This window comes from Eptatretus burgeri, chromosome 9 (genome assembly GCF_056783735.1).
Source record: "Eptatretus burgeri isolate ZD-2024b chromosome 9, Ebu_testis_v1, whole genome shotgun sequence".
NCBI classification, from domain to species: Eukaryota; Metazoa; Chordata; class Myxini; order Myxiniformes; family Myxinidae; genus Eptatretus; species Eptatretus burgeri.
In genome coordinates, this window is record NC_140969.1 from 57,277,925 (window position 1) to 57,301,359 (window position 23,435).

Below are 23,435 nucleotides of genomic sequence, written 5' to 3' on the forward strand. Positions count from 1 at the left end.
ATGTCACGTTCATCCTCAAAAACCAAATAACCCAAACCCTCATTAAAAAAAAAAAAAACGATGAAGTGAAAAGTACCATGATGTGAGAGCGTAATGTATTAATGCAAGCCGTGAATGATGCTAATGGACTGGAAGCTACACGTGGCAGTGATTGCCCAGAGCTTTGAACATGCAGATCAATTGACCTTTGCCATGAAGAAGCATGTTTTGCCATGGCTGTGCTGTGCATGAACGGGAGAGGAATAAATCAGCACAGGGGAACGAAACAAACACTCGGCCAGAAACAGAGCATGTAACAGACAAAGGGAACTAATTAAAAGCCACTGCTAAGGACATAAAAGCATGACATGCGGTATAGTGAAGACACTTATTGTCCAATTGTGATGTACGTTTACATTAACAGTGTCGAGGTTAACATACAATATTTTACATTATATTTCCCTTCTTAAAGGACTACCTCGTTCACGCCGTTAGCTAAAAGACGACAAATAGATTCCGCGTCCGGCATCACTAAGGCCAATTCAGCCCGTCAGTCTCTAGAATCAAGTGAGGCCAAGATTCAAACTTCCATCAAGTTCAATGCTCCAGAATGAAAGTCCATTGTCGAGGGCATCACTGCTCAAGCACCGAGGACCTTACTTTCTGTAATGATATTGTGGAGACCAAGAGGAACATGTGAGATGTTAATTTTCTACAGTGAGAACGTGTATGTCGTTGGCGTTTCGCACTCAACACAAAGTTAGTAAGAAGGGCAGTTCATGCTCCCTTTGCATCGGAAGCAGAACAGGTCCGGGCAAAACTGTCACAGCCTGTGCTTATTGTTGATGGATTTATGTAGACAACAAACACGGCATCTGGAGTGCAGCAGAGAGAGCATCATGGGTGCCTGTGGACTCGAATTAGCTAATTTCAAATGGCGGTGGTTGGACCAACCAGGATGGCAATGGTGCTTGGCTAATTAATCGGGCCTGTTTGCCTCTTTGCCTCATCCTTGCCTCTTTGCCTCATCCTCGCCTCTTTGCAACAATATTGCATGCCTTTCATGCAAACGCCAATTTTTATAATCTTTCAATCGATCGTCCAATTTCAGCAGAATCCTTCCAGAATGTGATCAATGCGGGCCTTCTCTTTTTCTGTGTAAATCTGTGCCATGTTCATACTGTGATGGATAACTGTTTGTAACATTGTTTTCGGTATGCACTTACAACCAAACATCGGTGAGTAGGGGAGAAAAATGTTGCTCCATGAACTGCAACAATAACTCCAAGTTGCATGCTTACTTTCAGTTTCACAATCTCTTGCAATGTAAGGAATAAAACAAACACACTGTCGGAACGCTCCGAGCACCTCTGCGTGCAAATTGTCTGGAATTGCACTGAATATCGAAGTGGAGGACACACTGCCTCTGGATTTTACACAAATAATGCCAGGGCACCTTATTACCTTCGCCAGAGGAGAGAGTATTGTAATTGTGTCCATTTGTTTGTTTGTTTGTTTGCACAAAATGTGAGTAGGTGTATTAATTACATTAGACTCCGATATACCTATATACCCCTTGAGACCCTTAAGACCCCAAAAACCCTTGAGAACCCTAAAATGCTTCAGACTCTATGAGACCCCGAAGACCCTTAAGGCCTACAAGATCCTTAAGACCCTTAAAGACCCCTCAGACCCACAATATCCCAAGGACCCTTTAATACCTTCAAGACCCCGAACACCCAAAAGACCCCTCCCTTTAAGACCCTTCAGAACCATAAAACCCAATAAAACCACAAAGACCCCAAATACCCTCAAGAGTTAGACCTTTTAGAACCCGAAGACACAATCAATACCCCTGAGACCATTAAGATCCTGAAGACTGTTTCAACACTTTAGAACCCTAAGACTCTGAAGACTTCTGACACCCTTTGGACCCTTTAGGCCCCTAAGACCCATTAGAACCCTAAGACCCTTAAGACCATATGGATTCCTCACACCCTAGAGACCCTGTTACACCCTTTAGAATCCTCATACCCTATGTACCCCATTAAACCCTTTAGAACCCCTTAGACCATTAAGAGCCCACAGACTCCTTTCTAACCTTTAGACCCTTTCAGACCTTTCAATACCCTTCAGACCCTTTTAGACAATTCTACCCCTTTAGACCTTAAATTACACCCTTGAGATCCCTTTGACCTTTTAAGACACTTTAGACACTGTAGACCATTTCAACCCTTTTGACCAATGTAGACCTTTTCAGACCTTTCGACCTTTACAGATTTACAACAAGACCATTTAGACCTTCCATTTGCAATCAATGACCTTTCATTTAGTACATCCTTCCGTGTATTTACCACACAAAATACACCACACAAAACAAGTCCTGGCGAGGGTCTGCAATCTCCGATTGCTCTTTCTAGTTTCAGAAGTTTGTGAAGCTGAGGTTGAATTAATCACTGCCAGCAACAAGAGCTTAATCCAAATGTTGACGAGAAAAGGCGTGGCAAAAAGTTCAAAAACAATACCAGTTGAATAAAGGAGGCAATGCAACTGGTAAGAAAAGTAAGGTGGGTAACCAATAACCATGTGGACAACACTGGATGAGTTTTACTCTCAGCCATTATGATGTCACCAAAGGAACTGAAAAACAGAGGATACAGGCCGTTCATAGTTTGTCAATAATATATTTACATGTCTGTTTTTTTAAAGGCGCTTATGGCTGAACAGTTGCATCGGCTCTACATCTTAGGCATGAGCTAAGCAGAATTACACAGCCCCCTACATCTCCGTAGGATTGTACTGCAGCCACGACCAGGAAGAGAACTCAATTCTCAATTTTATAGACCAGTTCATTCTGGGGAGCAACTTCTGCTCCAGACAGATGAGGGTCAACAAGCCTGAAACACACATCCGTGGGTGTTCCCTCTTCGGGGTGGAAGTTCTATACAGTATCCATGTATGTATGTATGTATGTATGTATGTATGTATGTATGTATGTATGTATAATTATGAAATAAAATAACTTCGAAGAAATAAAGGTTCAGGCTGTAAATGAGTTGATATCAATGGGATTTTCTTCTTTTTTTTTTAAACCTGATTTAACCAACTTTATCTCAACCAATTTTTACCCAATAAGGTGAAAAACTGGCAGGTCTACAATATGGAATCATTGTAGTTTGCATGTACTATTAACAAAGGACAAGTCAACTTCTTTCATTAATTAATGGTGGTGGTTCATCCCAATCTGCTGACAAAGTGCTGATGCTGCCAAAACAGTCTTTAAAAAAAAATTAGGCCCATAATGTTTGGGCTCATGGCAAGGATTACACTGGGTGATTTGCCATTGCCTTCTCAGCAGTCAGTCAGGCCAGGAATCTGTAATTTATTCAGATTCTATCAATAACTCGCCTACTGTTTACAAAAGGAGGAGAGGAGATTGGGACCATGCTCTGTGCAGAGTGTTGGTGCTGCTTTGGCAGTCTCCTTGGCTATTGGGCACAATCCTGGATGGTTCACCACTCTGACAGAGTATACCAGCATGCTGGCACTCATTTTACCAACCTCGGAAGGATGACAGGCCAAGTTAACCCCACCTGGTATTAATTCAACAGCTGAGCGGGATTTGAATTCAGGACCCGAGGATCCAAAGCTCGCCACCATAACCATTAAGCCAACACCAGGCATGTTTGCAAAAGAGATCATGGGATGTTAAACATTAACCTGCTTGTGCTATAAGATGGGACACCCTCATGTCCATTCAAGCAACGTCACACTTTGTGATGCAAATCCCTGTCTCGGAAGCCACAAACTTGAGATTATCGTTTGATCAGGAATTGAACCCAGAATAGACATCTCAAAGGCAAGTCTGCTTGCTCTGCCCCATTCTGTCAGCACCCATCGCATTAACTCCAGGCCAAAATGATCGATTGGACAATGAAGAAATAAGCACTTTCCCCAAACATTTCATCAAACAAGTAAACCAACTAACCTTGTCTTTTTACAATTTGTGCTTAAATGGACATGGATGTCAGCTCTCATCTATTCACACCTATGGAAAGATGTGTTGTTATCATACCTCAAATCTTCAGCACTGGCACCTTCGATCTCGAGCATGTCATAGGGTTCCTCCAACTGGAAATCGTCGAACACAAGCGAAATGGAGTCACCCTGCTCGGCCAGGACAATCCACGTGCAGTCCAAGGAATTATCATAAGGAGATGGGTAGTTTGGGCTCATAATGTTACCGCTGGGACCACGCAGAGTTCCACCGCATGCCGCCTCCGCTGTCAAGTCAGACATTCCACAATATAATTTTTGTTACAGAAAGTGACTGGAAAGGTAATGCAACTGGCAATCAATAAACCTTTACTGGAATACAATTTTAACGAGAAAGCATCTCCAGTAATGCAACTGGCAACTCAATTAGAAAAATGCAAAGCCCGTCTGCATCTGCTTTGTACTCAAACTAAATTTGACAAAACCGACAGTTAAAACAAAATTGTGCCTTTGTTTTCTCCATATTCTCCATAATAAAGGTTTGCTGAAGATTTGATGACAAAATCTCAAATGGTAAAAATGTTATGGCCTGGACAGACAAACTGAAGCTCATTGGTAAATAAATAAATAAAGAAACACAGAATCATATAAAAAGAGCGTCTTGCGTATGACACTGCAGCGGGGTAATAAGGGTTATTTATAGTTACCATGACTTTATCCTTTCACATTTTGACCCAATTTTTAATTATTTTCTCCATATTCTCATAATGAAGGTTTCTTGAAAATTTGATGACAAAAGCTCAATTTGTAAAAAAAATTATGGCCTGGACATATGGACACATAACCACACACACACACACACACACACACACACACACACACACACACACACACACACACACACACACGCTTGCAAAAACCACATCTTCCGCAGCATGGGAATGGGGGTTGGTGACAGGCGAATAAATGGCAGAATAAAATGTCACAAATTATTTACGAGTGACAGGCCACTATAGTGTGTTCAGCGTATGGTTGATGCTTTTACACTGACGATTTGATATGGAACAAATTGTTTTAATATATGATGCTGTAATGTGTGTCAATGTTCGATATTTATTGTAAAGGTTGAGCAGAATGAAAAGGTGGCAAGTGTTCATGTTTTAGTGAGATTTTACAGCCTGTGAAAAGATCGCGATTGTTCAGTCAAGTTGTAGCTGCTACTGCATATGGAACAGTTTCTGGTTGCATCTTATATTTTGAGTGGTTTTTGGAAGGAAAGGGGTTGTGGGTTTTCAGAAATGTTCATGATCTGGATCTTCAGTCGCCTGCAAAAGTATTCACCGCTCCAAAGTTTTCACATTTTGATGCCACCTGAACTTATTTCATGATGCTTTCAAATCAAACTTAACACGTAGTCTTCATAAACTTATCCAAAGTGATAAAGCTTAAAATATATACAGATAAAATGTGAATAAGTTTGATTAACAGGGAAAATCAGATGATTCTCAGTTGCATAAGGATTCAAACCCTGTGTTTAATTAACCCTAAATCACTTCAGGAGCAAATTATTTGTTTGAAAAGTTACAAAATAAGCATAATAGGTTTCACCTGTATGTAATCAGTGGTTTAACTTAAAAATTAAGCTCCTCCACTTATCTACAGAGTTAACGGTGCAACTCACTTGGTCAACCAGCAAAACAAACAAGAAGACCAAGGAGGTTTCCAAATAAGTTAGAAATAAATTGGTGGAGAAGCACCGTTCAGGAGAGGGTTATCAGAAGATTTCAGTCACTCATTATCCATTTGAGTACGGTGAAATCCATCATTAAGAAGTGGAAGACGTATCATACCACCCAGACTCCACCCGGATCAAGTCGCCCATTCAAACTCAGCAGCCAGGCAAGTAGAAAACTGGTTCAGGATGTCACTGTAAATCCAACAATGACTTTGAAAGATCTGCAAGGCTATATGTCTAAGATGGGGGACAGTGTTCATCAATTAACAATATCCTGTTCCCTTCCAAAGCTGGTCTCTATGGACAGGTGGCAAGAAAGAAGCCATTACTGAAAAACACATATCTACCAGCTTATACAGAGTTTTTTTTTTTAAAGCATCTTAATGACACTGCAGGAATGTGGAGAAACGTTTTCTGGTCAGACAAGAGAAAAATTGAACTTTTTGGTTTAAATTCAAAGCGTTACGTCTGGTGCAAGCTTAACACTGCACATCACCGAGTCAACACCATCCTGAATGTGAAGCAAGGTGGTGGCAGCATCATGTTATGTGGCTGCTTTTCATCAACAGGGACTGGCAAACTTGTCAGGATAGAAGGGACAATGGATGGTGCAAAGTACAGGAGAATTCTTGATAAAAACCTGCTTGAGTCAGCCATGAATCTGAAACTGGGTCGGAGATTCACATTCAGCAAACAATAATCCGAAGCACGAAGCTAAAGCCACACTGGAGTGGCTGAATAAGAAGAAAATAAATGTTCTTGAGTGGCCCAGTTAAAGTCCTGATTTGAACCCAACTGAACATTTATGGCGAGACTTGAAGATTGCAGTCCATCGACGATCCCCATCAAACTTGGCAGAAGTAGAGCAATTTTCACGTGAAGAATGGGCAAAGATTGCGTGCAAAGCTGGTAGAGACCGACCCAAAAAAGACTCAGAGCAGTCATTGCTGCAAAGGATCCTTCCACCAAGTGCTGACCGAAGGGGCTGAATACTTTTACAACCAATAAATTTTGATTTGTGCATGTTTTTTTGCAGGTATTCCTGACATGTAACCTTCTTCAACTATAACAGTGTTTAGTTAGAACTCTTCAGTTATTGATAAGAAAAGCTCATTTAGAAAAACTTTCTACATAATTTGTAATTCACCTAAATATAACATTATTGGTAGGGGGTGAATACTTTTACAGGCCACTGTATAAGTGGCAAAGCAGATTCAGGAAAGCGAGCAGAGACAAGAGCCAGTCACTAATGTATTTTGTGTGTGCAGTGCCATATCAATGTGTTCATATATCTCTCATGTTTTGTCTTTTAAATAAACTCAAGTTTGGACAATACTCGACAGCTGGTTGGACATCGATTGATCCAAGAATATTGGATTTTGTGACACTTTTCATGGTATTAAAGGCTTTCTTTGGCAACTGAATTAACATTTACATTCAAGTGATAATATAAAGTTCATACTTTGAGACAACACTGTGAAATAGGCTGAATTATGCTTTTTAAAAGACATGTCACTTGTGTAATTTCGCAAAATTAAGCAATTTTTGAATCTTTAGTGTCGTTGATTTGAATGACCAGGAACGAGTATTTTCTACCCATGAATGGGAGCTGTTGTTGTTCTCGTTCGTTCTCTCTCTCTCTCTCTCTCTCTCTCTCTCTCTCTCTCTCTCTCTCTCTCTCTCTCTCTTTCTCTCTCTCTCTCTCTCTCTCTCTCTCTCTCTCTCTCTCTCTCTCTCTCTCTCTCTCTCTCTCGTGCAGCCTGTGGCTGCTGGTTGCATCATTGGTTGGGACGCGGCTATGCCGCTGATGCAGTGTACCCCTTACCAGTACACCGGTGCTCATTTTGCCGACCTCGGAAGGATGAGAGGCTGAGTCAACCTCCTGGTGTATATTAATTCAGCGGCCAACGGGGCTTGAACTCAGGACCCTAGGATCCCAAGCCACCACCCTAACCACTAAGCCAATACCAGGCTGGAGCTGTTGTTAATCAAACTCCACATCTCGCCAAATGTGTATCACGCGTATGCAGCACATATCTGCGGGTACCATCATTGGCTTTGGGTGGGGGAGGGATTGCATTTGGGTCGCTCATGCAGTGGCTCCTGTAGGTTAGAACAGGAATTTATAATTTGTTCATGTTCGTATCCAGTCGAAACAGCTCAAAGGTGAGTGTACATACTTCTTGGGCTACCCTGCTAACTTCAAGCGCATGATGGAGTGATGTATACTTCAGAATATATCGCAACATGTGATTCTACCAGTCATCCCAAAGCAAACAGCCAATGAGATTTTGCTTTGATGCGATTGATTTGATGAAACCCCACTACAAAACTTCAACTTATGGAGGCCAATTCTCCCAACAGAACAACCACCTCAGCCATAAAATTAATCTGAAAATAACCACAAAGCAAACACACCCACAGACATGATCCTCGCAGGCCCTCCACACACAGCTGTTCGTCATCAAGCAGAATGATGAAGCATTTGCAATGAAATCCCAACCGACGAAATTCCAGGCAAACAGCTGTCCAGAAGGTAAAGTAATAACATGGGATGTCCAGGCAGACAATTCCAGCTCCCTACAGATGTAAAGTTATTTCATCGATTTGCAGACGGACGGCCGAGTGAGTCTCTACAGAGATGGCGTGGCAGGTGGTTGACAGCGTGTGTGGTAAATTTCTCAAGTTAATTTATGTCACATTGTGGATAATTCTTACAATGGCTGCAGATAGGTTTAACATGGCTGTCATGATGGTCGCACTCCATATAAATAATGATGTTGCTGTCAAGTCAAATACGGTGGCTCAATGTTGGCACCTTGGATGGATAGGTCATTTGAATAACAACAAAAATGTCAAATGCTTAAAAAATAAATTTCATTTGCATGCTTTCATTCAATATGGTGGTCATTTGAACGAACAGAAACTAAATTTAGCACAATAAATGTATTTCCCAAAAGAAAATGTGGTTAATATGAAAATAAAGTGAATATTGATTAGTCATCAGTTTTGTAATGAGCAAACAGATTTGACAGGTGGGAGGCCCACACAAAAACTCACACCTGTGCCAATTTTCCTCCATGTTGTGTAATCTGGACTACGAGTCGAGCACAAGCAATGTGCAGCAATTCCTCAACACAAAGTGAGCTGCAATTTCATCTACATGTCACTCGAGCCACTATACATCTCAAGGGACTGACTGCGGCACATAACAGGGAATCACTGACAGTGTATGAACAAGTGAGAAAAGGGAGGCGGTCCGTAATTTACACAAGATGTCAGCTCATGGAAGAATGAGGTTACAAGAGGGTAAAACGACAATGAATCGAAATGAGGAAGTGGGGGAACAGGTGGAAAATACAAGCAAGTGAATGAACAAACAGGAAAAGAGGAGTGTAAAGAGGAAGGGGGGGGGCACAGCGTAACTTGCAAAAAGGAGGGTAGGGTTAAGTCAGGTTAATGAGGGTAGAATATATCACAGGTAAGGATGGGGGGTTAATTGATAAAGAAAGGAAGAGTACGGACAGAAAGGAGGATTCATTAAAAGGAAGAAAAATAAAACAGGATTATGAGAGGAAATAGAGATGCAGAGGCGATAAGAGGAAGGTGTGGGGAAGAAATGGGAAGATATGGGGAAAATCGAAAGAAAGTGGGTAAGAGCATCAACATCAATTCATATGTAAATGTCTCCAAACAAAGCATTCCCTCATGACTGCAAACAGTTAATCTGTGGTTGGAAGTTTGGCCTTGTTCAACATCTAAACTATAAAAGGTGCCTTGGGTGCATGTGTGCGTCCATCCATCCGTCCAACTCAAAACAAATCCTCAACACAAAACATACTGAAATTTAATCTGCGTGTCACTCGAGCTCTTATCATTTCAAGGGACTGATTGCGACACATAACAGGGAACCACTGACACAGGTGTGTTGGTGACCCATTGGTTGGACAGTTCGCCTGACTCCACCTCCAATTTCAACCTGAAAAATCATATGGCTGCCATGGTGGTGCTTACTGCTATGCAAAGCCAAAGACATATTTGGAGCTGTCATATTCACAATCACCATGCCCTCCCTATAAGTTTTCCCTTCCGTGTAAAATGACTAAAGCGACAGTTAAAAGGAGTTTGAGCAGATAGGCATCACGGGTCTCATGAAGATAGGCATCAGCAATCGAAGCAGCAGTCTGGTGTCTATATACCACACAAATATAATGTGGCATTCTCTCAAGCAGGGCTTTTACTGCAGAGGTTACACAGGTCCTTGCTATTATTTCCAACTATTTTCTCTTAAACGACTCAACGAGGAATGATAAGACCCATGTCATTATAAAGGTCTTTGTTTTTTTTTGGACTTCCAGGAATCTCGCGACATTGTGAAAGAAAACATCCGTCATCATTTACATTTAACGATATGTATACTGGAGATGCATCACAAAGAAGATAATTGATTTCAGGCGTCCTGGCCACTTGACAGTTGCAATTCCACGGGGTTTTCCTCATATCACTTGGGATTGTGAGTTGGACAGGCGACCCTGACTTGCCATGGACATGGAGGAGCTGTTTCGATTACGGTTTCTATGAAGTCGGTGAAAGCATTATAGGGGACGGGAAAGTGTGAAATATTCTACTGTTTCGATGTGGTTATGCACGTTTGCTTTTATGAGTGGGGTGGGAGGACAGGGTTGGGGTTGGAGGAGGTGGGGAGAGCAAAGATGGGACATTTGGGAGAGGTAGGTTGAGGCTTTGGGAGGCAGGGGAAGTTGAGGATTTGAAGTCACATTTTACATTGCATGGATGTTCTGCGGGTCCCTTCCGGTTTCACTAAATCCGTCTTCATTTCAAACACTTAGTGGAGTTAACACATCATGCGTTGCATTCCATAATGATGTATTTTCTGGGATCAGGACATTGTTTTGTTGATGTAGATGCATGGTTCCAAATTTAAACACTCACAGTCATTCCTTTGTCATGGCAAGACTTGCTGATGAATTGATAAGCATCAAACATGTGCCTGGGCGCTTTCAAAAACAAATCCTAAAAAGCATGCACATACCTCGGCACAGTGGCACCGGAAAGTCCCAAGTGACATCCGTAGCAGAGAAGGCCATGCATGATAGAATTGGCTGTCCTTCCAGAATGTAGCCCTTTTCACAGCTGAAGCGGATTTTGTCCCCAAGGTGAAAACGTGAGCCATGCAGAAGTCCATGTGCTGGCACATCCGGGCTTCCGCATGAGTACACCTGCAGGACTGAGACACAAATGAACACCATTATAGAACTTCAAGATCAGTTCCTGCACATCTTTCTTAAAATTTGTTACATTACTTCAGAGAAGGAAGTAATGGCAATGGTACCAAAAATGGTCAATGAGCCAACTGTGCCTTCACTGTCATGCCATAACAACATTTTCAAAACAGAAAAAAATTAACTTTCAGCTTCAAACATTCAATCTATCAGAAGCTGGCCTCACAAGGCTCTTTCAAACTTGTAAACCGCTGTGTTGGTGACAGATAACTGCTCAACCATATTTGCAGCTTTGTATACTGCTGATGTCATTACTCACAAATATATTACACAAAACATTTCTCAAGCAACAACTGTTTAACATTGCTTTGATTAATCTGAGCGAAATCAAAAACAACTTCATCTTGATATAAGAAATTGCCAAAATGATTGAAAAATTAAAGCAGCCATGTCCCTTTAATGAACCATTCTGCCATCACCGCAGGCCCCTTGTGATGGACATTGAATTAAATACATTAAAAAAAATACACGCTCTAAAAAGGGAGTAGCAAGGTAGTGGAACCTTACATTGAATGGGGCCATCTCAACTTAGTTGAATATTCTCATGGACACAGTGCCTTCAGAAAGTATTTACACCCCTTGACTTTTTCATATTTTGTTGTATCACAGCCTGAATTTAAAATGGATTAAACTGAGATGTTTTTTGTCACCGAGCAACACAAAATATCCCATCACGAAAAGTGAAAAACATGTTTTTAGAAATTTTTACAAATTGATTAAAAATGAAAAGCTGAAATATCTTGAGTCGATAAGTATTCAACCCCCTGAGTCAATACTTTGTAGAAGCGCCTTTGGTAGCGATTACAGCTTCGAGTCTTCTTGGGTATGTCTGTATCCGCTTTGCACATCTGGATTTGGGGATTATCTTCCATTCTTCCTTACAGATTTGCTCAAATTCTGTCAAGTTGGATGGGGAACGTCGGTGAACAGCAATCTTTAAGACTTTCCACAGATTCTCAATAGAATTCAAGTCTGGCCTTTGGCTGGGCCACTCAAAGACTTTAATGTGCCATTCCAGTGTTGCTTTGGCTGGATGCTTGGGGTCATTGTCCTGTTGGAACATAAATCTTTGCCACAGTCTAAGGTCTTTTGCACTCTGAAGCAGGTTCTTCTCAAGGATTTACCTGTATTTGGCCCCATTCATTGTTCCCTCTATCCTTACAAGTCTCCCAGTCCCTGCGGATGAAAAGCATCCTCATAGCATGATGATGCCACCAACATTCTTCACGATAGGGATGGTGTGAGATAGGTGATGATCTGTGCTCGGTTTTCGCCAGACATAACACTTTGCATTCAGGCCAAAGAGTTCAATTTTCGTCTCATCAAAACACATCATATTTTGCCTCATGCTCTCAGAGCCTTTCCTGTGCCTTTTTGCAAACTCCAGGCATGCTGTAATATGCCTTTTACTCAGGAGTGGCTTCCGTCTGGCCACTCTCCCATGAAGTCTAGATTTGTTAAGTGCTGCAGAGATTGTTGTCCTTTCGGCAGGTTCTATCATCTCAGCCAATGAACTCTGTAGTTCTGTTATTGGGTTCTTGGTCACCTCCCTGACCAAGGTCCTTCTTGCCCGGTTGCTCGGTTTGGTCAGATGGCCAGCTCTCAGAAGAGTCTGGGTAGTTCCATATTCTTTCCTTTTCTAATGCTGCAGCTCACTGTGTTCTTGGGAACTTTCAACACTATAAGTTGTTTTATACCCTTCTGCAGATCTATGCCTCCTCATAATTCTATCTCTGAGGCCTACAGACAGTGCCTTGGACTTCATGGTGGAGTTTCTGCTCTGACATGCACTGTCAACTGTGGGACCTTATATAGAAAGGTGTGTTTCTTTCTAAATCATGTCCAATCAATTGAATTGGCCACATATGGACTCCAATCAAGTAGCAGAGACATCTTAAGGAAGATCAAAGGAAATTAGAGGCACCTGAGCTCAATTTGAAATGTCATAGCAAAGGGCTTGGATACTTATTGACCCAAGACACTTCAGCTTTTAATTTTTAATTCATTTGTAATTTTTCACTTTGTCATTATGAGGTATCTTGTGTACATTGGTGACAACATTTTTACATTTAATTCATTTTAAATTCAAGCTGTAACACAATAAAATTTGACAAAAGTAAAGGGGTGTGAATACAGTACTTTCTGAAGACACTGCACATGCAGAGTACAACCACCACTTCTCAACTTATTTAATCTCCAGCAGTTTCGGAGTGAATAAAATACAGAACACATATGAAAATTGGCCAAGTAATTTACGATTCCATAAGGTTTTCATACAGAGAGGCCATTTCTTTCCTGTGCCATCCCTACATATGGAGTACCACCGTACTCCATGAAACTGTAAACCGCGAGGACTCATAATACACTCACTCACTGGGAGTGGTTCATGTCTGAAAGGTTTTGCCAGTTCATTCCTTCTGCTTCACATTTCTGCTCCACACTGATGAGGGCAGGACAGATCAGGTAGGTATGAGAGCATGCGCCGGAGCAGCGCGTCACTATGTACACTTTCTGTCGGTACTCCAAGGACCTACGCCGGGCCATAGCCCAGGCAAATGTCTGGCCCATCCCCATCTCCTTGAGATGTTGATCAATCTGCTGGAACCATGAGGCACGTGGTCAGCCAATTGGCCTCCACCACTCACGAGGCTCCCTCGCTGAGAGAATTTGGTGAGCAGGATCAGCATCAGGAAAATGCGCCACATGTCTATGCAGCTACAGCTGACACTCATGGGCTATGCAAGTAACGAATCTCATTTGAGTCTCTCTCAGCAACCGCGTGTTGGACACAAAGTCCGACTAACAATAGCCAAGGATTCTACGAAGAGACCATACCAAAGGAATGAAGTCTCCATCTCAGATCCCTGGTCAGAGTCCAAGTCTTACATCCATAGAGTAGGACTAGAAGCACCAAGGACCTGAAGACTCAGACTTTCGTCCTCCCGAATATGTACCGACAGCGCCACACCCCATGATCCAGTAAATCCATGACTCCCCAGGACCGACCCAGATGCCTGTTGACCTCTGGCTCACAGCCAGCAGAGACATGAATATCACTGTCAAGGTAAATACATCTCTCCGTGACCTCAACATCATCACCACAAACAGGTAGATGCAGGATAGCCACATCAAAGATGTCATTGAAAGCCTGGATCTTAGTTTTGACCCAGAAAACCTGTGATCCCAGTGGCTCCAACTCCTCATTCAGCACCTCGGGGCCCTCAAAAGGATATTCAGATTCTCCGCAAAGATGGCTGTATCATTTGCGAAATCAACGTCAAAGATCTTCTCTTCTTCTTCTTCTTTCGGCTGCTCCCGTTAGGGGTCGCCACAGCGGATCATCCGTATGATCTGCATCGTGATTTGGCACATGTTTTACGCCGGATGCCCTTCCTGACTCAACCCTGGTTGCCTCTTACGACACAGGGATATGGTACACCTATTTTAACCGGGGTATACACCGGCTCAGTACACTGGTACTCATTTCACCGACCTCGGAAGGATGACAGGCTGAGTCAACCCCCTGGTGTATTAATTCAGTGGCCCAACGGGGCTTGAACTCAGGACCTTTTGGATCCCAAGCCGCTGCCCTAACCACTGTGCCAACACCCTAACCACAACAGACAACACCAGGCAACGTCAAAGATCTTGACATTCCCAAATGACACACAGCAACTTGATCTCTCCGACATCCTCCACATAATCCAGTCCATAAAAGTGCTGAAAATGGTGGGGTCATCACACACCCCTGAAAAACTCCAGTAGCAACTGGAAATAAGTCAGAGATGGCATCACCACATCTCACAGCACTCTCAGTACCAGAGAAGAGTTCAGACATCAGATTGATCAGTTTTGGTGGCACCCCACGAAGACCAAGAATACTCCAGAGGGCATCCCGATTCACTGAATCAAACGCTTTACAGAGATTAACATTGGCTGCAAGTAGCCCCTGCCAAAACTCCCGTCTGCGTTTGGTGAGGACCCGAAGGGCAAGGATACAGTCAATCGTTGACCTCTTTGGTGTAAAGCCTGACTGCTCTGGAAGCTGGAGCTCAAGCAGATGGTGGCAAACCCTATCAAGAATTATCCGAGCAAAGACCTTGCCTGGCACTGAGACCAGCATCACCCCTTGGTAGTTGTTGCAGTCTTGGCGATCACCCTTCCCTTTCCAGAGGGCGACAACAAGGCCCCTCTTCCAGTCAGTTGACATGATGCCTGTTTTCCAGGCAGAGCACAGAACTGCATGCAACGACACGAGTACAGTATTTCCACCAGCCTTGAGAAGTTCAGCATGGATGCCACAGATCCCAGGAGCTTTACCCCTTTTCAACCGGTTCACCGCAGTCTGTGTTTCCACAAATGAAGGTGGACCACAGTTGATTGGAGTGTCAGCAATAGGGATAGTAACACACCTGACATGCAACTCAACAGCTGGTGGATCAGCCTGGTTCAGCCGCTCAAAGTAACCGTACAGCGGGCCATCACTTCAGTCTCCTCTGTCAAGAACCCACAACCCTCTCACTGCAGTACACCGAGGGATGGGCTTGGAGGAATGCAATGTGTGAATTCTCCTGTAAGTAGGATGAGAATCACTTGGCCACAGGTGATGTTCTACCCCCTCACAGATTCGTTGCTCATAGGCCTCCTTGTCAACCCTTCGTGCATGTACAGTTTTATGCCTCAGCGCCCTGAACAGCTCAGCTCTGCAATTCAGCCTGGCCCTGCGACTCTGGTCAATGGTATACAGTATCTCTTGAGAGTCAAAATTCTTCTTCGTCCTACGGTGAGTTCCAAGACATCCACCCGCAACATCAAGGACGGTGGTCTTGAAGGCACTCCACAACTCTTCAGGATCCCCCAAAGCACACAGACAACCCAAATCTCCACTCAGCCTGTTTGCAAACTCCTTAGTTACCCTATCATCCTTGAGCTTGCCAGCATCCAGCCAAGGCTGAGATGGTATCATTCTCCTGGATTTAAGCTGCAACTTCAGACTTGCTACAACAAGCCTGTGGTCAGTATTTAGGAACTGAGCACTCTGGTAGACCCTGCAGTTCTGGATTATCCTCCAGTGACCATCGACAAGCACACATTCAATCTCCTTTGCCACACCACCAGCGTTGGAATACCAAGTCCAGCGATGAGTTTGTGGGCGCTGAAACCATGAACCAGCCACACTAATTCCCTGACTTCTTGCAAATTCAAAGAACTTGGTGCTATTCTGGTTCACAGTTCCAGACCCATGGGGACCAACACATGTTTCAGAACCATCCCTATCACTTCCAATTGATGCATTGAAATCCTCCAAGACTGGAAGAGTATCTTGCCTTGGGCACTGATCAACCACAGACTTGAGCGTGGCATATAATGCGTCCTTCATGGTGAGATCACTCGCCTCAGTCGGAGCATATATAGAACATGCAGCATGAATAGACACAGCAGAGATCGAACCGCCGGTCGGCGATGTGTGCACCTCGGTGCACGTTAAGCTACCAGTGCGGGGTGATGAGGGGGGGGAGTCAAAGCCGCATGCTCCGTGCATGTGGTATGGGTGTGTGCACGTGTCTGATGAACGAAGATGTGAATGTGGCACACGTGGTTGAGCGCAGAAGAATGGGCGAGGAGGAGGAAAGAAGAATGGCGATGGGGGAGCCATCAGTAAAGACAGACTGTTTCGTGGCAGAGTGAGAATGGCTTCCCCAGGGATGAGTGAGCACGATCCAGGCTCAGGATGAGTCGAGGTGTAAGCCCAGGCTGCCGCATATTGGAGCATGTGTGCATGTCGACCCTTGCAGTTAAATTAGGATTGTATTTGAATGCTCCCTCCAGGTTTCATCGGAAACATGATTGTTTTCAAAGAAATATCACTGTTTGTGCGCATTTCGTAGCCTCCAGAAGCCTTATAGGAATGGACAAGGCTGGAAGGAAAATTAAGGGAAGGGACGAATTCTCTTTGAGCCCGACAGAAAGGGAAGAGGAAGTATGGAGGTAAATTCACACAGTGTGCCCCGTGAGACCATCATTGGTCCATCATCATTGAGACCAAAAATTGGTGTCCCGTGTGGAGTCTGTGTGGGTTTTGCAGGGTGAGTGCTGGGCATGGGGGCTACAGCTCTTGGGGCCGTGAGGAATCCACATGGCACAGGTGGGAAGTAGGTGGAGACCACAAACAGACAGACTGTGCCGGGATGATTACAGAGACATATTAAATTGATGAAGGAATTTTTTTTTCTTTTGAATTGGTTGACGATTACGTGTGATGCAATAGTTCTTCCTAAAATTTTCCCTCCCAATGGAATCTGGAAGGAAAGGAGGAATGAGCTGATGAATGTGGTGAATGAGGCACATGTCCAAATTTGTTCAGAAGATATGGATTGAATGGATGGTATGAAGAGGATGTGTGCGTGTTGAGGGAGTACACCCCCTGTGGAGAAGTATCCCCACCTTGATTGGCATTTAGGGGAGGCGATTCAGATATTTTGGAACAGGATGCCATTCCGGTTTTGGTGCTCGTTGTATAAAAGTGAGTTCTGCAAAACTGGTACTTTTGACCATAACAGTGGTCGAGGAGAAAAATTCAAACTCTTCAAAAGGTGAGGTCAGGTATGGGAGCATGCACCAGAGCAGCGCGTCGCTGCGTCCACTTTCCGCCGGTACTCCAGGGGCATCCGTCTGGCCAACCCCAGGCAGGTGCCAGGCCCGTCCCCATCTCCTTGAGATGCTGATCAACCTGCTGCAACCACGAGGCACCTGGTCGGCCCATTGGCCTCCTCACACTCACGAGGCTCCCTCACTGAGAGAATCTGGTGAGCAGGATCAGCGTCAGGAAAACGAGCCACATGTACAGTGTACATACAGCTGCAGCTGACGCTCACGGACTATGCAGGTAACAAATCTCATTTGAGTCTCTCTCAGCAACCGCTCGTTGGACACAAAGTCCGACCAGCGATAGCCAAGGATTCTCCGAAGAGACCTGGTACCAAAGGAATTAAGTCTCCATCTCAGATCCTTGGTTAGAGTCCAAGTCTCACAAGTCCAAAAGGTCAGAGGTCAGAGTCAAAAACTTATGGTATAAAAACCTCAGGTTGTGTTTTCAACATGACAGATCATGATCCATTAGAGATATTGTGAATAGACTCGCAGAAAGTATGGGTGTTAATGTTTCTTAAAGAACAGTAAGATACACATCAGCGCAAAGTGGTCTCAATGGATGACTGATTACCCGGAAACCATTGCTGACTTTTTCTCGCCTTTTGACTGTTTTGAGCAAAATACAATCTTTTAATAGATGTGACAAAAAAGGATGGTGTAAAACTGACAAGATGAGCATGGTAAGCAGACAACTCAAACGGAGCATGCATACAATGCCACAAAACTTCACCACGCCACATCAGCATACCGCTTCACCATGCAATGCAAGCACACTGCCCCACAGTTCCAAATACACCTGCCTGGAACTCACACCTGCCCGTGCACAAAGCACATGAGCAGCTTATCAGCACACTTTATATTTTTTGATACACTGTCGAGGCTCGTATAAGAGCTAACACACAGAACATACAACAAGGGGAACAGGAGACGAGAGGGGTGGGAGAGGAAAAGAAAAAACAGTGGGGAACAGATGCATGAGGAGATCTGTGGAAGGGAGAGGGATGGAGTGGGGTACACAGGGAAACAAGATGGACACTACAGGGACTTTCAGGTCCTTACACAACAAGGACATTCAGGAAGGAAAGCAGGGAATTTGAAGGAGGTGGATTTGGGTTGGACTAACGGGGGTAGAAAAGATCGTTGTTTTGGATGGGGGAAGATAAGAGATGGTGATGAACAGCTGTTTTGAAGTGGAGGGAAGAGTGGGATTGAACAGAGTGAGGGAGTTTGTTCCAAAGGTGGGGAAAAAGAGGAATGAAAGAGTGAAGGTGAGCAGTGATTCTTGATTTTGGTAGTTTTACCAGAAGGGGATTGCTGGCGGACGTTGAGCGCCCTGCAGAAATATGGAGTGGGGGGGGGGGGAGGACAGAGAGGAGGTGGTGGAAGTCAGAAAGACCACCGACCTGCCTGCGGTGAGACAGTGAAAGACCCAAAGACTCGGCCTCATCACGGAAGATACCAATGATCCTAAATGCCTCGGTTTCCACAGCGTGAAGCCGAGAAAGGTGAGAGGCGGAAGCACCAGCCCAGATGGGAGAGCAGTACTCCGTCAGACTGTGGGTGAAAGCTTTGCATGTGGTGAGGAGCTCAGGTGTGTCAAGGAAGGACAGCATGACGGAGGATGCCCAGTCAGCGACTGGCTTTGGCATACACCACCCAGATAATTTTACCCATGCACCACCAAGATAATTTGGAAAGGAAGCGGCAGCAACACTGATCCCCCAAAAGTGTTTTGGAAAATTGTCACATAACTGCATAGATACATTCATATAGTACAAAATCACACCATTTGCAATTAAATAAAGAACAGAACCTCAATGATAATGGCATGACTTTATCCTGAAATTAAAAATTCCATCCTTTGGCATGAGCAGGCAGGAAATGAGCTAGGAATTCGGTATAAAATGACCACCACATGCCGGAGATAGAGTACGGGTTTAAGGAAGTTCATGGACCACAAAGCAAATGTACACCTGGGGCCATTTTCTCTTTCTTGGTTATTTCGAATAGGGACTGGTACAGATTGTTGGTTGGCTATGCCTCCCGATATACAGATATTGGACAAAAAAAATGGAACACCTGGGTAAATGAGGGACACCAAGTATATTGAATGAAACAGCTTTCACGCAGGTATGGCCTTTGTGTTCATTAATCAGATAACACCCCAGCATGCTGAGCATTGTGTTTAAAAATGCTGCACAGGCCTGGTTGCCTACATTTATGGCTGGCATGGCTGAAAGACTTTGTAACTTTGAAAGAGGGGTGATTGTTGGGGCATATTTGGCATGAGCTTCAGTGACAAAGACAGATCAAATTGGTGATGTTTCACGAGTAATGGTGTCAAAGGCAATGTCGGCATGTAACTCTGAGGGAAAGACATCATCAGCAATGGGCAACAGTGGGCAGAAGTACAGACTCCAGGATCAAGATATCCATGCATTAACATGAAGTGGTGAGAAACTGCAGATCAATTGACTGTAAATTTCAACCTGAGGTACGAGCAGCCAGTTTCATCATAAACGGTCCCCCAATAACTCCACAGTGCGGGATACCATAGTCGGGTTACTGTGCACAAACCGCTCATCACACAAGGCAATGCAGTTTTCTGAGTCCAGTGGTGCACAGAGAACAGGTAATGACTACTGAGCAGTGGAGAAATGTGATATGGTCAGATGAATCATCCTTCACCATGTTCTCGACAAACAGACAAGTGCACATGTGGCACCAAACTAAATAACCACACAACCCTGAGTGCTTGGTTCCAACAGTGAAGGGTTCTGCTGGTTCTGTAATGTTGTTAGGTGCATTTTCCTGGCACAGTTTGGGTACAGTCATTCCTTAAGAAGGCAAGGTCAATGCCAATCACTACTTTAATGGGACTGAGTGATCATCTTCACACTATGTTGCAGCATTTCTTTCCTGCCGGGAGTGTTATCTTCCAGGATGGAAATGCCCTTATCCAAATAACACGTGTGGTCAACCAATGACTTGATGAGCATAACAATGATGTTATCCATATGGCATGGCCTTCTCAGTCAACTGATCTGAATCCAATCGAGAATTTATGGCATATTCTGGAACGATGACGAAGACAGCATTTTCCACCTACATCAAACATGTTTGAGTTGATTGACTTTCTCGTCGAGGAATGGTGCCACATTCCTCCTGCAGAATTCCAGACCCTGGTGGACTCTATGCCACGGCGCCTACAGGCCGTACTTGGTTGCCCAACACCCTATTAAGTGACTTCACATTGGTGTTTCAATGTTTTTTGTCTACAACTTGTACAAACATGTACATATATATATATATATATATATATATATATATATATATATATATATATATATATATATATATATATATATATATATGAAATGTCTATCTCTGTAGCTCAACTATGCCAATGACACTGAAGCAGAAGACAAAAGTGTTGGCTCTGTGCTATGAGACTAAATCATATGTGGCCACTTGCTGGAGGTTCTGCTGGGAATATGACCTCAGAACACATGATGGACCCACAAATTGTGCCATTCAATGTATTGTGAAACATTTTAAGCACAAGGGTACACACAATACATTGCACAACCAGAGCAAGGGCAACAGGAGCAGGCCAGCATCAGCAACCAAGAGTCAAGCCAACATCGATGCCATGCGGGATTCTGCACTGGACAGTCCAAAGAAGTCCCACCACCGGCGCTCCTGGGAGCTCGGCATCAAACCAACATCAGTCTGGCGTATCCTCACTGAGGAACTGAAGCTTTTCCCATAGATCATCTCGAATAGGCATAAACTGAGTCAAGAGGACATGAGAAGGAGACTTGATATGCGCAACGGGCTCAGTGACAGGATGGAGCAGTACCCAAACTGGATCAACCTGATCTGGTTGTGACGAATGCCATTTCCACTTGAACGGTACCATCAACAACCACAACAACATTTTCTAGGGGGGGGGGCAGAACTACCTGAGGAGATCACTGAGAGGTACCTGAAAGGGCCTAAGGTCACATGCTTCTGCGCTTTCAATGCCAGATGGGGAACGCTAGGGCCTTACTGGTTTGAGAATGACAACAGAAGGATGGTGACGACCAATGGTGAGTGCTACCGGGCCATGCTTCAGAAGTTCCATAATGATCTAGCCCAAAAGGTCACCCCATTCCAGCTCAGAATGACCTGGTTTATGCAGAATGGTACACCCCTGCATACAGCTGGTGACACCATCACTTTCCTGTGGCAGCTCTTCAGAAACTGCCTCGTTACCCTGGGTACCACTTATGACTGGGCACCCCATAGCCCAGACTTGAACCCTCTGGACTACATAAAATAAACAGACAAATCCTTTCCTGGTACTGAAAGGCAAAGCTGAGTAAAAGAGTACAATCGATAAATTATGCAAACACGTATGAACATAAAAAATAATAAAACAATCTGGTTCCTTTCATGTGCGGCTATTCTGTATGGTGAAATATGTCATCGTGTGTCATGCCTGTCATGGGGGCTGCTGAGCGATGTGAGAAATTTCTCATCACATAAAGCAGACGAACCACCCAGCCGGTGCGTTACAGCCTTAACTACGGAAATAGAATGGTGTTATTGCTTGATGAATGCTGGGTTGTGAGTGCCTTGTATGGAGAACTATGCAGTGATAAATTAGGTACATTTTTGTGACAAATAATAATAGAGCAATAATGGGCTATGTTGGCTTCTTTAAAGATATAAAGGCTCATGGAAAATTTAATATAATTCACAAAAACTATTAATTATGAATATTGTTGCGGATTCGCACCCGCCGGCGTGCGAACGGCCACGTAACTCGAATCGCGGCACGTCGCCCACCGGACGGACAATCCCGTCGTGACCCTCTCGGACTAACACCGGGAACTAGTCACGGGTGGGCCTTTCGGCCTCACCACGATCGTGCCAATCGGCCCCCCGCGTGGGATAGGGTTGCTCGCCAAATTCGACCTACCTAACTACCCACACGGAGGGTAGACCGGGCGATCACACCTCGCCGCAGGTCGACTTCGGACATGGGCCACTTTAAGCGACCCGTTCCGTACTATCGGGATAACCGAGCGGTGTTATCGTCAACCTCGACGGTTCGATTAATTATCGGGCGTTTTAGCCCACGACCAACCCTTTACGTGAAGTAAGATGGAGATTCAATAAAGGAAAAGACGAAGCGAAACGGGAAAACAGTTCAACATGAAGCACATTTATTTCGCGATGGCACACGGATAGCACACATATACAATTATACACCAAAAGAAAATGTAAAAGTGGAAGAAACACACAATAATGCACAAAAAGCAAATATAAAAGAGAAACACACACTGCAGATCTACTACCGACTACCGGGCACACGGCAACACTTATACAGTTTTACTTCACAGACGGCGCCGACAACACATATACTCAAAGCAAAAGAAAAAGGGACCACCCACTATGAGGGGGCAGACGGGCCTGGGGCCGAGACCGCGTCGAGCCTACCCGTCTGGTGATGAGCCGCAAAAATGGCGGTGGCGCCCCGACTCCGCGGGCCTCGCTGGCACTGTCTGGAATGGAGTGGGAACGGGGCCTCCTTCTCGCACTATCTCAGCGCGGGGGGAAACAGGAGGGGGTTGTTGATGCTCGGGGGGATGAGGATATCTCGCCGGTTCGGGTCCCGCGACGAGCGTCTCCACCGCGACCTCGGTCGCATTATCGGCCTCCCCTCTCCGCAGCTCCCCGACTCTGACACGAGCGCCCCCTCGACTGCCTTCGCCGCCGCC

General features: G+C 44.4%; 1 protein-coding gene across 38 annotated transcripts in view; it reads right to left on the reverse strand.

The window, feature by feature from the left end:
* LOC147020161 (CUB and sushi domain-containing protein 3-like) overlaps positions 1 to 23,435 on the reverse strand; it is a 1,491,173-nt gene that overhangs the window by 792,940 nt on the left and 674,798 nt on the right. For all 38 annotated transcript variants that reach the window (XR_015061662.1, XM_085895237.1, XM_085895221.1 and 35 more), the window contains 2 exons: positions 10,764 to 10,958; positions 4,055 to 4,262 (listed from right to left, as the gene is read on the reverse strand). Coding sequence is in view for 37 of the 38 variants with exons in the window: in XM_085895237.1 (XP_085751363.1) it covers positions 4,055 to 4,262; positions 10,764 to 10,958 (403 nt within the window). In the remaining variant the exon portion in view is untranslated. The remainder of the gene's footprint in view (positions 1 to 4,054; positions 4,263 to 10,763; positions 10,959 to 23,435) is intronic.